The sequence below is a fragment of the Diabrotica virgifera genome, chromosome 10 (genome assembly GCF_917563875.1).
Source record: "Diabrotica virgifera virgifera chromosome 10, PGI_DIABVI_V3a".
In the NCBI taxonomy this organism is placed as follows: domain Eukaryota; kingdom Metazoa; phylum Arthropoda; class Insecta; order Coleoptera; family Chrysomelidae; genus Diabrotica; species Diabrotica virgifera.
The window spans coordinates 6,919,914-6,935,005 of NC_065452.1; the positions used below are offsets into that span (position 1 = coordinate 6,919,914).

At 34.3% G+C, this 15,092-nt stretch overlaps 1 protein-coding gene across 8 annotated transcripts in view; it reads left to right on the forward strand.

Moving 5' to 3' along the window:
• Window positions 1-15,092, forward strand: part of LOC114330054 (plasma membrane calcium-transporting ATPase 2) — a 631,040-nt gene that overhangs the window by 464,315 nt on the left and 151,633 nt on the right. For all 8 annotated transcript variants that reach the window (XM_028279354.2, XM_028279356.2, XM_028279355.2 and 5 more), the window contains one exon: window positions 10,657-10,851. In XM_028279354.2, coding sequence (XP_028135155.1) covers window positions 10,657-10,851 — 195 coding nt within the window. The remainder of the gene's footprint in view (window positions 1-10,656; window positions 10,852-15,092) is intronic.

A 15,092-nucleotide genomic window follows, 5' to 3' on the forward strand; every position in this document is an offset into this window, starting at 1 on the left:
ACCCATGAACGAACATATAAAACACGCTGTATTTTCCTGTCACCTTGTCACAAAGAGAATTGCCCAGCGCAAGTACATGTAATAATAATTATTATATGTACTTCCGCTGGCCAATTTTTTGTATGACACGGTGACAGGAAAATACAGCCTGTTTTATATGTTCGTTCATGGGTATTCTTTCATTTTTCCTACTGTATGTAGATTTGCGTACTCGTCGAAAAAAATATACATTCAATTGCCCATAACTCACTTTGAATTAACATTAGATTTTTATTCTCTTTAATTTTGGTAAAAATACCTTTTTGTAACAGCTTATAGTTTTTGAGTTATACGTGAAAAACAGTTTTAAAACATGCATTTTTTTACGAAAAAAAAAATAAAATCTTTGACCTTTAATAACTCAAAAAGTATTGATTTATCTTAATAACTTTATATAACAAATTTTGCTTAGAATTTGTCTCTATCGATTTATGGTATTATTTAAAAAATAATAATTTTCGCCATTGAGAAGGGGTGACATCCACCACCACGGTAAAAGCCCAAGTTGGCATCATGTCACCTTTGTTCCTTGAGCTATCCTCTAACTACTCACCAATTTTCATGAAAATCGATGGAGGTTTAACGAAATTGGAGGTGAAAACCTTCAGTGACTGCACTAAGTGGATTGAAAGATATTTTCCCTAATTTTGACATTGCTTTGCACATTTATTTGTGCATCCCAGTTGCCAACTTGTCCGCTGAAAGGTCATTTTCGAAAATGTCAAGAATTAAAAATAACTTCCCATCAAGTATGACGCAAGAACGTGTTAACAATTTGTCGATTTTGTTAAGAAATTTTTTTTTGAAAATAATTATCTGATGTGTATGGTTGTGATGTGTTATAGGTAGTATATAAACATCGTAGTTTAAATTCGTTTTTAGTGTATTCTTATTTAAATAAAAATTTCTGCAATTTTTTTTCGCAAAAATGGTAGGTACGTACATGTTTGAAGAGCGGCTACTAGAGAATTGCCTAGGGCGTCAATTGACCTAAACGCGGCCACTTCCGGTCCAGAGCCTCGCAATCGCACAATAAATGTCTGACTGTCTCGGTCTCTCTATTGCATAGCATGCAACTGAGAACTCTGTTATATAGTCCTATCGTGTATAGTGTCCAGTTAGGAAACCTGTTGTGATTTTGAGCTGATTCCTGTTCATTTTGAACAGTTCTTCAGCTCTTTTATAATAAAGAACAGTATAAATCTCTTCGCATGCTTTTGCGTTGGAATTTCTTCCCAGTATTCTTTGTGCTGTCTTAGTATCCAGCCTCTTAACCAGTCTCTGAGTGTGCTTTTCGGCACTCCCAGTGCCGGTTCTGGACCGAAGTATCTTGTTGCTGATCCTCGTCTAGCAAGTTCATAAGCTTTCTCATTACCAGCGATCCCTTGATATCCAGACACCCAAATGAGTTTTACCTCATTATGTTCCGCCAGGGTGTCAAGTTCTTCGCGGCATTGCCATACAAGCTTTAAGGTTATCCTTGGGTTCTTTAAAGCCCTCAAGGCCGCTTGGCTGTCTGAACAGATATTTATTCTCTTATTAGTACCTCAATCTGTTTATCCGTGCACAGTGCAGGATTGCATATACCTCGGCCTCATTATACTCCATCTAAATTACTTACCGTTGCACGTCATCCGTGTCATAGCCCGTGACATCACATGATACCAACACGAAATATTTAGGCGGTAGATGTGTTCTTTTTTTAGAATCCTTTTGCCGAGTACACTGGAATTACAGCCACTAGACATATTTTATTATATACGCGTAGAAATAATATTTGAAGATTTCTATTAATATTAACTTAAAGAAATACACAATAATATGTTTCGTTTAATTTGTTGGAATATAAAGCGTTTTTATGAAGCACATTTGTTGGGAACACACTGTAACTGTAATCGAACGAAGGTGACATTTTGGCGTACATTGGTAACATGTATTTGACAGTTGCGGTATTGACACTTTAGATTTGTTTTTATTCTTGACTCTAAGTATTTGTTTTATTATATTTATTGTTTTTATTATTTACTTTAAGGTAAGATTATACCTTAATTCTAGTTTTCTATTTCTAATGTTTTTATTTATTTACATTGAATATTAATTTGTTTTCTTGTATAATCCAAGTTTGCAATAATTATGTGATTATTTGATTTAAAATGGATTCAGGATTTTTTTATACTTTGGCAACAATGTCAACTTAGATCTCTGACATATATAATGACGTGCAACAGTCAGTAAATTAGACAAACTGTACCTCTGCCTGAAATACAGAGGTATATTCTCCTAGTGGGATGGAACCGTTATAGTTCCTATCCTCAGAATATACTCCTGATCCCGAACCACCTTCTGTCTTGGACTCATCTGTTGCCAGGTGTGGCCCTCATACTTCAGATGTCTGCCAGAATCTACCATACCTCTCTGGAGTGTATTTCCACCTGGAAAGGTATTTCCATTTTATATTTGGGGATAGAATGGTCTGTTATCATCTCCAATATCGGATCCCCGCATATATCTTTGATGCTGCAGTGTCCTTTGTCCACTGCAATTTTGCTTTGATTTTTCTGCAGTCTATGTAACCCCATCCTTGCCTTGCCCTTCACTATGATGTGTAGGGGAGGAAGGTCTAGTAAGGCTTCCATTGCTGCAGTTGGTGTGCCTCTCGTTGCACCTGTTATGCTCAGACAGACAAAACAAAAATGGCTCCTGCCTAAACTTGAAAGTAAAATTAAATAGACTACACATGAGAATATTCGTTATTGAGTGCTTAATTATTAATGTAATAGTCACCGGAATTATATTTTTAGATATGTAGGCAATATAATGTAGAAAACAACACACTTAAAAGTACAAAGAACCAAAAAAATAGTCAAACAATTCTAAACACAACAACTTTTCATCAAATAATGGCATCGAGGTAGATCGAACTGAGAATGTTAAAATGACGACTGAGAACAAGTTTTCGTCGTTGTCCGATTGATAGCAGCACTAGTTGGGTCTCTAGGCTAGGTATCCCGTTTTATCCGACTATCCCGTTTTTTTGCAACTCTTCCCTATTTGTATTTCCAACCCTTTCTGTCTCCCAAAAGTATGTTTGCTTGTATATTTGTTTTGTTATTATTATATATTTAGTCTTTTTTATACTCATTGTTAGTCCATATTTTTCACAGAAACTGACGGATTTCACAGTAGACCAGGTGGTATATCTGTTCTGAAACACCCTGATTTGGGTAAATCGTATATGATCCTATTTTTTTGCTTTAATCGCTTCAAAATATTATTAGACATGATAATTTCACTATGTGGACACTTCAAAAGCTGGGCTAAATTTTTTATTAAACAATTTGTGAAAAAAATTTAAAAAATCCAATATTTTTTTCTCTTTTTATTTCTATATTTCGGCAGCTATGCATTTTAGAAAAATTCAGCTGTTTCAAAAATGAAATTACGCGTTGAAAATAGCGTCGCGGTTAACAATTTCAATTATTTCAGCTTTTAGTGGAACAGTTTTAATCATTTTTTTATTGAAGTCCAGTGAGTTAAAACTTTCAAATAATTTACTTTTAAAAGCACCTATTTTATTTACGTGCAAAATTTTATTTTTTCCTTTTTTTGTGTGTTCCTTTAATGCCACAATATCAAAACTGTAGTATTGTTTACCAATTAATGTAAATACACATAGCAATTAATTTTTAAAATTTTCAATTTTAAATAAAAGTTATTTTATTCGTTTATTAGCTTAAAAATTCTAGAGTTGTTTAAAAAGTTCCATAGGCTCTTCTATTCAACGGATTTCATTGATTCGATTTTATTTGAAAGCTTAAATGCCCTTTTATATGTAAAAGAATTTTTAATTATTTAATAAATATTTTGTCGGCTCTGGATAATTGTAAAATTGAATAACTTTTTTTCAAAAATTCAGATTGCAAAATTATTTTGTAAAAACTACTCGATCGATTATGCCGAAATTTTTTGTAGTGTTTTTTATATTAAAACTATTTTCTTGGTAAATTTTGAAGATTCTCTGTGGCTTCTTTTATTTTCCCACTGGCGAAATTGCTATTTTAGCGCAATATTTCGATTCTCCAATACTTTCGATGTAAATAATATACTCCTCATTCGTAACATTAAAGTCATTAGTTTTCGAGATATTTGAAGTTGAAAATGAAACAGTACAGCTATTTTGATTAATGTATTGTACCACTTCATTTTTAACTTCAAATATCTCGTAAACTAATGTTTTCATCTGTACGAATGAAGAGTATATTATTTACATAGACAGTATTGAAGAATCGAAATATTGCGCTAACTAAAATAGCAATTCCGCCAGTGGTGTAGAATTTGGGAAGGGTAAACCATTCACGGTCCCCTGTCGTACGCCTCTGGTAGTAGACGGAAAAGTTGATTTAACCTGTAAGTACTGGATACAAATACTTAATATTTATGTAATAGGGATTTAAAAATTAAAAAATTATTTGTACCCAGTACTTCAAAAGTATTTGAAATATCTTTATGATACATGCCAAAAAGTGTAGGTACTGTACGTGTACAGCCTACTAATTTATGTTAAATAAACGTTTTTGGCTACTACCAGAGGCGTACGACAGGGGAAAGTGTCCTTGGCCCTTCCCAAATACTACACCACTGATATAATTGCTATTTTAGCACAATTTTTAGATTCTCCAATACTTTTTATGTAAATAATATTGTCTTCAATATTATCAAGTGATTCGTAACGATAAAATCATTAGGTTTCAAGCTATTTGAAGTTAAAAATGAAAGAGCGCAATACATTAGTCAAAATAGCTGTGCTGTTTCATTTTAAACATCAAAAATCTCGAAAACTAATGACTTTATCGTTACGAATAAAGAGTAGATATATTATTTACATAGAAAGTATTGGAGAATCTAAATATTGTGTTAAAATAGCAATTCCGTCAATGGCGTAGAATTTGGGAAGGGTAAATCATTCACTGACCCCTGCCGTATGCATCTGGTAGTAGCCATAAACCTTTTTTATCATAATTTAGTAGGGTGTACGGTACCTGCACTTTCTGCAAAGTATAACAAGGATATGTCAAATAGTTTTAAAGTGCTGAGTAAAGATAATTATTAAATTTTTAAATAAAACACCCTGTAACTCAGTATCAAGGCACATTTTATTTGAGTGACTTGGGTTCAATCTTAATATTTTGAGGTCTAGAATCTACAACTCAGAGATTGGAAATTCTTAATGAATTGCCCTGTATAAATATAGAGAGGATACGTTGATTAAAAATTTGAGATAGCTAATACGAAGCTATTTTTTTTTATTTTTCATTATATGAGCTAATCTTACCAAATCAATTCATCCTAGTTTTCTTATTCTTTTGTTTATGTTTCATTCAGTATACTACGTTATCTGAGAAAAATAAATATATAAATGTATTTTTGTCTAATCGTTGTCTTTGTATTGATATTGATCATTTGTTTTGGTTCTGCGGTATTGTCTGCAATGATGACTGTATCATCCGAAAATCTTGGTTGTTCTCCATTTATTTCAATATCCTTGTCGGCCCAATCGACCTTCTTCAATATTCCTTGTCTGTGGTGAACAATTCAGATGAAATTACATCCCTTTTTCAATTTATATGTAATTTATCTCTGTGTTATTAATGATCCTTTCTGGTATATGCTTTATTATTTTTGTATATACAAACCAATTACTGCATTATTATGTTCTTTTTAAGTGCCTAGTGTTCAAACGCATTGTGGCTAAACACAATGACAAATTGTATTCATTCAATTTTTCTATTAATACACACATCAAAATAATCTAGGGGAAACCTATATTAATAGCTTTAAGTCAATGTTAGCTGCAAATACAAAAATAAGTTTATGTTTTTAACCTTTTTTGTTGTTTTGTTGATTATTGTACCAACTTGGCTATACAAAATTTAACAAAACTGCAATATGCGTTTTTTGTCCAAAAGATAAAAAGTAATATTTCTTTATTGGCACATGATTTTCGATGTGATGTGGATTTTTATTTAGTTTTGTAATTGCCAATAATGGAGAGACATCATTTAAATATCTAAACACAGTTTCATGCTATTGGGATGCTTCAAACTGGCAGAAGTCAAAGAGACGTTGCTGAGACCCCTCACACGAACAGAAGTATCATTATTCGTTGGTGGTTAAGGTTTCAAAACACTTAAGGTTAAGTTATAAAAGCTAATCGGATAAGATGGGCAGGTCATGTAGTAAGATCAGAGGAAGACAGAGTGCTAAAGACAGTGTTCTTCGAGAGACCAGACGGTAGAAGATAAGTGGGCCGTTCCAGAAAAAGATGAAAGGATGATGTTGAAACCGATCTATCTAGGATTGGGGTACAACAATGGCAAATCGAAGCGCAAGATCGCAGACGATGGAGGGCCATAGTGGATGCGGCGAAGACTCACCCCGAGTTGTAAAGCCAGTCAAGAAGAAGAAGAAGATTTCCTTTTGATCTGTTTGTGTCCGGCTTTTAAAGGCCAACTTTGTATTGTGATTTGGTGGTAAAATCTGACACCTGGCAGCATCTGACACCTGGCATGGTACCTTGATCTAAGTGTTGCCGTGATGAATCCATCTCTTGATTAGGACCCTCGAGTCACATACATTAGACGATGCAACCAACGTGACCAACTTTCCGCACCGCTCGACAGCTTGCGGGAGACATGGATAGTTTTGTACATTCCAGTCTGGCATGATGCAACGCAGGAACTTATATCTTCATTTGAAACTGCAAAGAACTGGTGGATAAGATAGTTTTGCAACATTCCAGTCTATTATCTCAGTGTAGTCATGTGCTCCAAAATTTAAAGTAGGAGGAATGAAATTCCCAATACTTTAGCCCTTGGCTTTAGTCTGTCTGGCTTTTAACGCTCTCCTTAGCCCTAGCTCTCTAATGTGTTCCTCTCTCCCTACTACTTGAAATTTTGAGGTACAGGACTAAACTAAAATAATAGACTGGAATGTTGCAAAACTATCTTCTCCACCACTTCTTCGAAGAGTTTCAAATGAAGATATGTTATTGCATTACATCGGGTGACATGCCAGATTGGAATCTACAAAACTATCCCTGCCAGACGCAAGCTGACCAGCGGTGCGTAGAGCTGGACACGGAAGCATTGTCTAATGTCTAATGTACATATGTGGGCTCTAATCAAGAGATGGATTCATCAGGGCAACACTTAGATCAAGATACATGCTGCCAGATGCCAGATTTTACGACCAAATCACAATACAAAGTTGGCGTTTAAAAGCTGGACACGAACAGATCAAAAAGAAATGTAAATATATGTAAATATTGCAAAAAACATACACTCGTTCACTATCATTGGTTGGTTGGAGAGAGGGGTGTGAGTGGACCTAGAAGTGCAATGACCTCCTCATTGTGAATTCTGGGTTGTTTAAATATTGTCATACAATATCTAAACAAACGAAGAGCTTCACAATGTAACAGAAAAATGAGAAAAGTAAATGTTTTTTAATTTATCAAAATCGTCAAAAATTTCATTTTTTTATAGATTTTGATTGACCTTGCGGGATTGGAAGGTATTCGTGAAAAGCGTAAAACTATTTTTTTTATTACTCAACCATGCAAACTGTAAATAAATTTTACTATAGCGATAAATAAAACGTACATGAAATTTATATAAATTTTTTTGAAAAAAAGGTAAAATTTTATTTTTTTCATAATCTTTAGGTCCGTTGCGGGATCGGAAGATAAAGTCCGATTTGAATAATTATTTTTTTGTTTTTCTTGTAATTACCAATCGCAACTTTTCCGCACTATAGCGACTTGGAATTATCAACTTTACTTTTTTCGCACCACCCTATTGTACGGCCTGCATGACGTTGAGCAACATCACCAGTTTCTTGAAACCTTAACCACCAACGAATAATGATACTTCTGTTCGTGTGAGGGGCCTCAGCAACGTCTCTTTGACTTCTGCCAGTTTGAAGCATTCCAATAGCATGAAACTGTGTTTAGATATTTAAATGATGTCTCTCCATTATTGGCAATTGCAAAACTAAATAAAAATCCACATCACATCGAAAATCATGTGCCAATAAAGAAATATTACTTTTTATCTTTTGGAGAAAAAACGCATATTGCAGTTTTGTTAAATTTTGTATAGCCAAGTTGGTACAATAATCAACAAAACAACAAAAAAGGTTAAAAACATAAACTTATTTTTGTATTTGCAGCTAACATTGACTTAAAGCTATTAATATAGGTTTCCCCTAGATTATTTTGATGTGTGTATTAATAGAAAAATTGAATGAATACAATTTGTCATTGTGTTTAGCCACAATGCGTTTGAACACTAGGCACTTAAAAAGAACATAACAATGCAGTAATTGGTTTGTATATACAAAAATAATAAAGCATATACCAGAAAGGATCATTAATAACACAGAGATAAATTAAATATAAATTGAAAAAGGGATGTAATTTCATCTGAATTGTTCACCACGGACAAGGAATATTGAAGAAGGTCGATTGGGCCGACAAGGATATTGAAATAAATAGACAACAACCAAGATTTTCGGATGATACAGTCATCATTGCAGACAATACCGCAGAATCAAAACAAATGATCAATATCATTTATAATGTACCGGGTGTCCCAATAAGAATGGCTCTCGGCCATATCTCAGGAACCGTTTATAGTAGAGCTTTGAAATAAAAAATGTTATAACAAAAGTTGCCTCAGGAAAAGCCTGAAAATTAGTTTCATAATTGTGGGACCACCGCTAGAGGGCGTAATTGAATATCAAAAATTAAAAAATCTAAATTTTACAAAATTTTCTTAATGAAGGGGCACTGGAAATCCGATCGTCGTATTTTTCATAAAATTCTACGCATATTTGATTTGACAAGTTTAGGTCTACCTTAGGAAATAAAAGGTGGGGGTGAGTGGGAAACTTGTTATGAAAAACTGGCTGTGAGTCCGGTTCTGCTTAATCAAATTTTGCAAACTTGGTCTTGTTGAAGACAGATCTTTTTCGTCAATGTAAAAGTTATGATTTCCAACCAACTTACTGAGTAATATGCCAGCTAGAAGGCGTTATTTAATTTTTTTCAGAAATCTAGTGTTCCTTGGAAAATATTAAATACAAACATGCATTTTTAATACCATATTACAAAATTCGACAAAATTAGCAACAGAATAGCGAAAACCGCATGTTAATACCTTTTTTCTATCTCGAGATATCTTACAAAACGTGTAAATTTAAAAACATAACTGTTACTGTCACCGGTAAACGAAATTAATTAAAAGTAGTGTGCTATGGAAACAACAAAGAAACATTTTCCAGCTGTCAACGTATATTAGGTCTTTTCAACGCTTCTCATTTGTTTCGAGCCTCGTTCATATCTCGTATATTAATATTATACACGGATTATACGGCATATGACAGAGGCTCGAAACAAATGAGAAGCGTTGAAAAGCCCTATTACAAAGAAATAAAAACAACTATTTAGTGATGACATAAACGTTCAAATTTTTGCCCATCATTTTCGTTGCAAACATTTACTCTTTCAAGAGTAGATTGAACAACAGTCTCAATTTCTGCTTTCGATATGCTTTGAATGGCGTTTAGTATTCTCTGGATAATGTATCCTAGAGTAGTGTATGATGGGCAACAATTTGAATATTTAGGTCGTCACTAAGTAGTTCTTTTTGTTCTGTGTTATATTAAATTTAATAGTATTGTCTCTCTTTATATTGTTGTTTTAATTAATTATATTTTTATACGTTGACATCTGGAAAATGTTATTTTGTTGCTTTCCACAGCACACTACTTTTCATTAACTTAGCTTACCGGTGATAGTAACAGTTATGTATAATATTTACACGTTTCTCGAGATATCTTGAGATAGAAAAAAGGTATCGACATGCGGTTTTCGCTATTCTATTTCTAATTTAATCTAATTTTATAAAGTATGATTAAAAATGCATACTTGTATTTAATATTTTCCAAAGAAAACTAGATTTCTGAAAAAAATTAAATAACGCCTCCCAGCTAGCTTATTACTTATTAGGATGGTTCAAAATTATCACGCTTACATTGAAGAAAAAGATCTGTCTTCAACAAGACCCAGTTTTCAAAATTTGATTTAGCAGAACCGAACTTACAGCCATTTTTTCATAACAAGGTTCCCACTCACCCCCACCTCTTATTTGCAAAGGTAGAGTTAAACTTGTTAAATTAAATATGCGCAGAATTTGATGAAGAATACAATCATTGGATTTCCAGTGCCCCTTCATTAGGAAAATTTTGTAAAATTTTGATTTTTTTATTTTTGATATTCAATTACGCCCTCTAGCGGTGGACCCACAATTATGAAAATAATTTCCAGGCTTTTCCTGAGGCAACTTTTGTTATAAAAATTTTTATTTCAAAGCTCTACTATAAACGGTTCCTGAGATATGGCCGAGAGCCATTCTTATTGGGACACCCGGTACGTATCAAATGCTATGTCAAAACATGTAACGTTGTGAGTGTTAAAATTTAGTTTCAATTATCAGTCTCCTTATTATTGTAATGAACTGATGACTATTGATTTAATCTAAACCTTTTCATTTTTAGGACTTAGTGGATCACAAGTAGATCTTGAACACAGGAGAGAAACATTTGGATCAAATTCAATTCCTCCAAAGCCTCCAAAAACCTTTTTACAATTAGTATGGGAAGCTTTACAGGATATTACCCTTATTATTCTAGAAGTAGCAGCCATAGTTTCTTTATTGCTTTCTTTTTATCAGCCCCCGTTAGAAGATTCAGGTCAGTATGAACATAATATTTTTAAGCATTAAGTTATGACGCTAACTGCAATATAACCATTTGTCATTGTCAAGAAATAAATAGAACAGTGTTTTACAAAAGGGTCAAATGAAAAATTTCCAACGGCAAGAAATATATTTTTTATTGAGAAAATACGTTCGCATCCTTCATAATGGTTATTAGCGGTGGCTACAGAATACAAAATTAAATTTTTAAGATATTTATAATATTATCCTCTGAAAAATGAGTGCCCAATAAATTACTGATATTGTTAGGTATATTAAATGCGACACGATAATTAGCAAAACTACACTTAAGAGCAAAAAAATCAACTCAAAAGTAAAATAAGTTATAGTTTTTTATTATGCTGTTTGGCAAGTGTCTATTCACACATAATGTAAATTTACAAGTAAAATATTGTGAACAGAAGTAATTTTTATTGCAATTACACAAATATTTACAAAATTAGTAACTAAAGAACATAAGAAAGATAACTTAATATTGTATGTGAGAAAACATGTTATGAATGAAAGTCATTATGCAATGAATATAAAAGTAAATTAACATAAAAATCTGAATAAATCAAAATTAATACTGAGTATTTCGTGCCCTGCGTTGTATTACACTTTCCATGCGACCTTTTTAAGTTTCTTACTGATTCCTGAACAATCGCTTCCCACTCTTCATCTAATGCAGTTTTTAGCTCCGCCACTGTCACTGGTGTTGGATTACGGACCCGAACTCTGCGTTTGGGCTTATCCCATACTTATTTCTGAAATCACACATGCGCTGAAAGAAATGAAATCAGGTAAAGCACCTGGGTTTGATGGTATCCATCCAGAGTTCTTGATACACAGTGGTGCATACACAAAACAGTGGCTGGCAATGTTCTTTGATGATATACTTCAGTCAGGTAACATTCCTTTCTCACTTAAGCGAACAAAGATAATTGCAATTCCGAAACCGGGCAAATCAAACGATAAGCCAGAAAACTACCGCCCCATAGCTTTACTCAGCATGATATATAAACTATTAGAAAAGCTTCTCCTCAACAGAATTAGTCACAGGATACTAGAAAATGTCCCCATTGAACAAGCTGGCTTCCGCCCTCATCGAAGCTGTACGGACCAAGTGCTGTCATTAACAACTTTTATAGAAGCTAGTTTTCAAAAGAAACAAAAGACAGCAACAGTATTTATAGATCTAACAGCAGCATATGATACTGTTTGGAGACAGGGATTAATATATAAACTGGTCCGTATTATCCCCTGCAGAAATATAATTAACCTCATTGACAACATGCTGACAAACAGAGCCTTCCAGGTTATAATGGGAAAGGAGACGAGTAGACAGATGAAACTTAACAATGGTATTCCACAGGGTTCTGTCCTTGCCCCTTTACTTTTCAGCCTCTATATTGCTGACATGCCTGAAACCGAATCTCGGAAGTTTGGATATGCTGACGACTGGACCCTTGCAACAAGCCACCAATCTTTTGAAACTACAGAAATCACTCTCACGAATGACTTATCCATCCTCAGCGAATACCTTAAGAAATGGAGACTACAACCAAGTAGGTACTACAAAAACTGAAGTATCAGCTTTTCATCTCAACAACAAGCTGGCAAACAGAGAATTGCGAGTGTATTTTAATAACAAGCTGTTAAAACACAATAAATACCCGAAATACCTTGGGGTTACTCTAGACAGAACGCTCACATTCAGAGAACACCTGACGTAAACAGCAGCAAAATTGAAAACACGCAACAATATAATACAGAAACTCTGCGGCACTACATGGGGGTCCACAGCATCAACTTTAAGATCCTCTGCTCTTGGCCTGATATATCCGGTGGCAGAATACTGTGCACCAGTGTGGCTAAATAGCAGGCATACCCACCTGGTCGACACCCAACTAAACCGTGCTATGCGTATGATAACAGGCACAATTAGGCCCACCCCTACAATGTGGCTACCTACCCTTACTAATATAGCACCACCCAACCTACGCCTCAAACATGCATTGGTTAAAGAATATAACAAAATAATGGACAGTCGCCAGCTTCTAGTCCACAACGACATCCCCGATATTCTTGGAAACCGTCTCCGATCCAGGTTACCCCCTCTGCAATCCGCTCAAGCGCTGCAGCAATCCAACTTTGACTTAAATACCCGATGGAGAGAAGATTGGGAAAGTAGGGCAGATCCGAATTACCATAGTCTACCGGACATCATAGGAAAACCGGGCGAATTTGAACGTCCCCGTAAGATTTGGGCAGCCCTTAATCGAATTCGAACAAACTGGAAGATGCGCCGACTCCCTCTACAGATGGGGTAAACTCCCCTCGCCTTCTTGTGACTGCGGCGCTGCAAGACAGACGATCGGTCACATTGTTCAGGACTGGCCACGCAGAGCATACACAGGCGATCCTATAGACTTTGCAATGGCAACCGAAGGGTCAATCGAATATATAAAAAAACTGGACATCTGTTTGTGATGCATTGTATAATGCATAAATCTAAATAAATTCTGTGATGTACTTAAGCCATACGCTAAATAAAAATAAATAAATTTTTATGTCATCTACCCATCTCATCTGTGGTTTTCATCTTGGTCGATTACCAAGTCACTCAGGTGTAAGTTCGTCTTACCTTAGTCTAAAAAGTGAACAATGAGTTTTGGATGGGACAACTAAATATAAAATTAACTAATCATATTTATTTAGCATTCCACAAAAAAAAATAAAATGAGATTTTATTAATACAAGCAAATCCTGCTTAGAGCTTTACAATAAAAATGATACTTATGGCACTGTTAGATTGCTTGCTGGCTGTGGAGGATGAAGAAAGACATAGTTGGTTTCAGATGGTTTGGGTAGATCTAGGTGTTTGCCATGTAGTGTCTTCCGTGGTGTTCTTGAAGGCAACTGCAGTTTTTAGTTGGTCTTAGATTTATTCCACGTGGTTACATCCATTTTCAACGATGTGCTTAGGCTTCAGGAAGATCCTCCCGAAAAGGGGGACAAACAGTATATTAGGTCAAAAAAACCCAACAAGTATTGAAGACATAAAATCCAATGTATAACATTGTTTTGACATCCATATTTCATGATAGGAAGGATGCACTGATGTAGACATCCATTAAAAAATTTATTTACATAATTGTAGGAAATTATTCTTCATTATTCGTTTCTATTTATTTATTTTGAGAACCGTTTTTGACATTCTCTATTTTATGTGAATCATACTTTTCTCTAAAGGTTTTGGTATTTAAAACCAATTTTTAACTGGTCGCCAATTTTATCATTTCTGTTGTTACTGCTTTTGGGACTCCGTACTCTTAGCAGAGCAAACTCGTAGTAGTATCTACATAATTTGGAATATAATATATAATAATATATAAAAAGACATTTACTATAAAAAACACGTTATTTCATAAAATCATAAAACAATTGCATAGTAGTTTGGCAAGAGTTTTGGAAATATAATTTTAGATATTGAAGGTTTGTTTCTAAAACATTTTTGTGCTTGCCAAATACATAAAATAATGTTAAAATGACATTAAACACTTACTGTAAGGCAAATATTAAAGGAATGCATATTTTTTAACTTACAAAGGTTTCCTTTTAAGTTTTTACAAAGATTTAAAAGGAAACAAACAAATTCGAAACAAAGTGTTTTATTGCTTTTCGAAAGCATCGCTTTTAAGCTTTTTTGCATACGCTCAAAACAATTCTGAAAACATTTTCTCCACTCTGAATCTAATATCGTAGAGACATGGTATTGAAAGACTTCAACTGTTTTTTTTTGAGGTGATGAAAGTCGCTGTTTTCGCATCATTTATTTAACAGTGTAGAACGAGAAAAAGTCGATAATTCGATTTTTTTTTCTTCATATTAGTTTATTCAGTGATGAAGAATGATAAGATTTGGTGAGAACAACGATTTTCCTGATTTCACCTGAGACCATAATGTGGCTATGTTTAACTTTCATAACGGTCTTGTGCCACAAGTAGATCCCACAGATTACACATTTTCTGTTCTTGAGGTCGCATTGTACTGATGGACAAAAGAAATCCAAAGGCATCTGGTTAAACCCTTCCAGTGGAGGCGACAGATCGCCTCGTGTATTGCTATCGAATAGCAATATACGATCCCCCCCACTCCATCCCATGGAGTTGGGGTGGGGGAAACTTTAAAATCTTAAATAGGAACCCCCATTTTTATTGCAGATTTGGATTC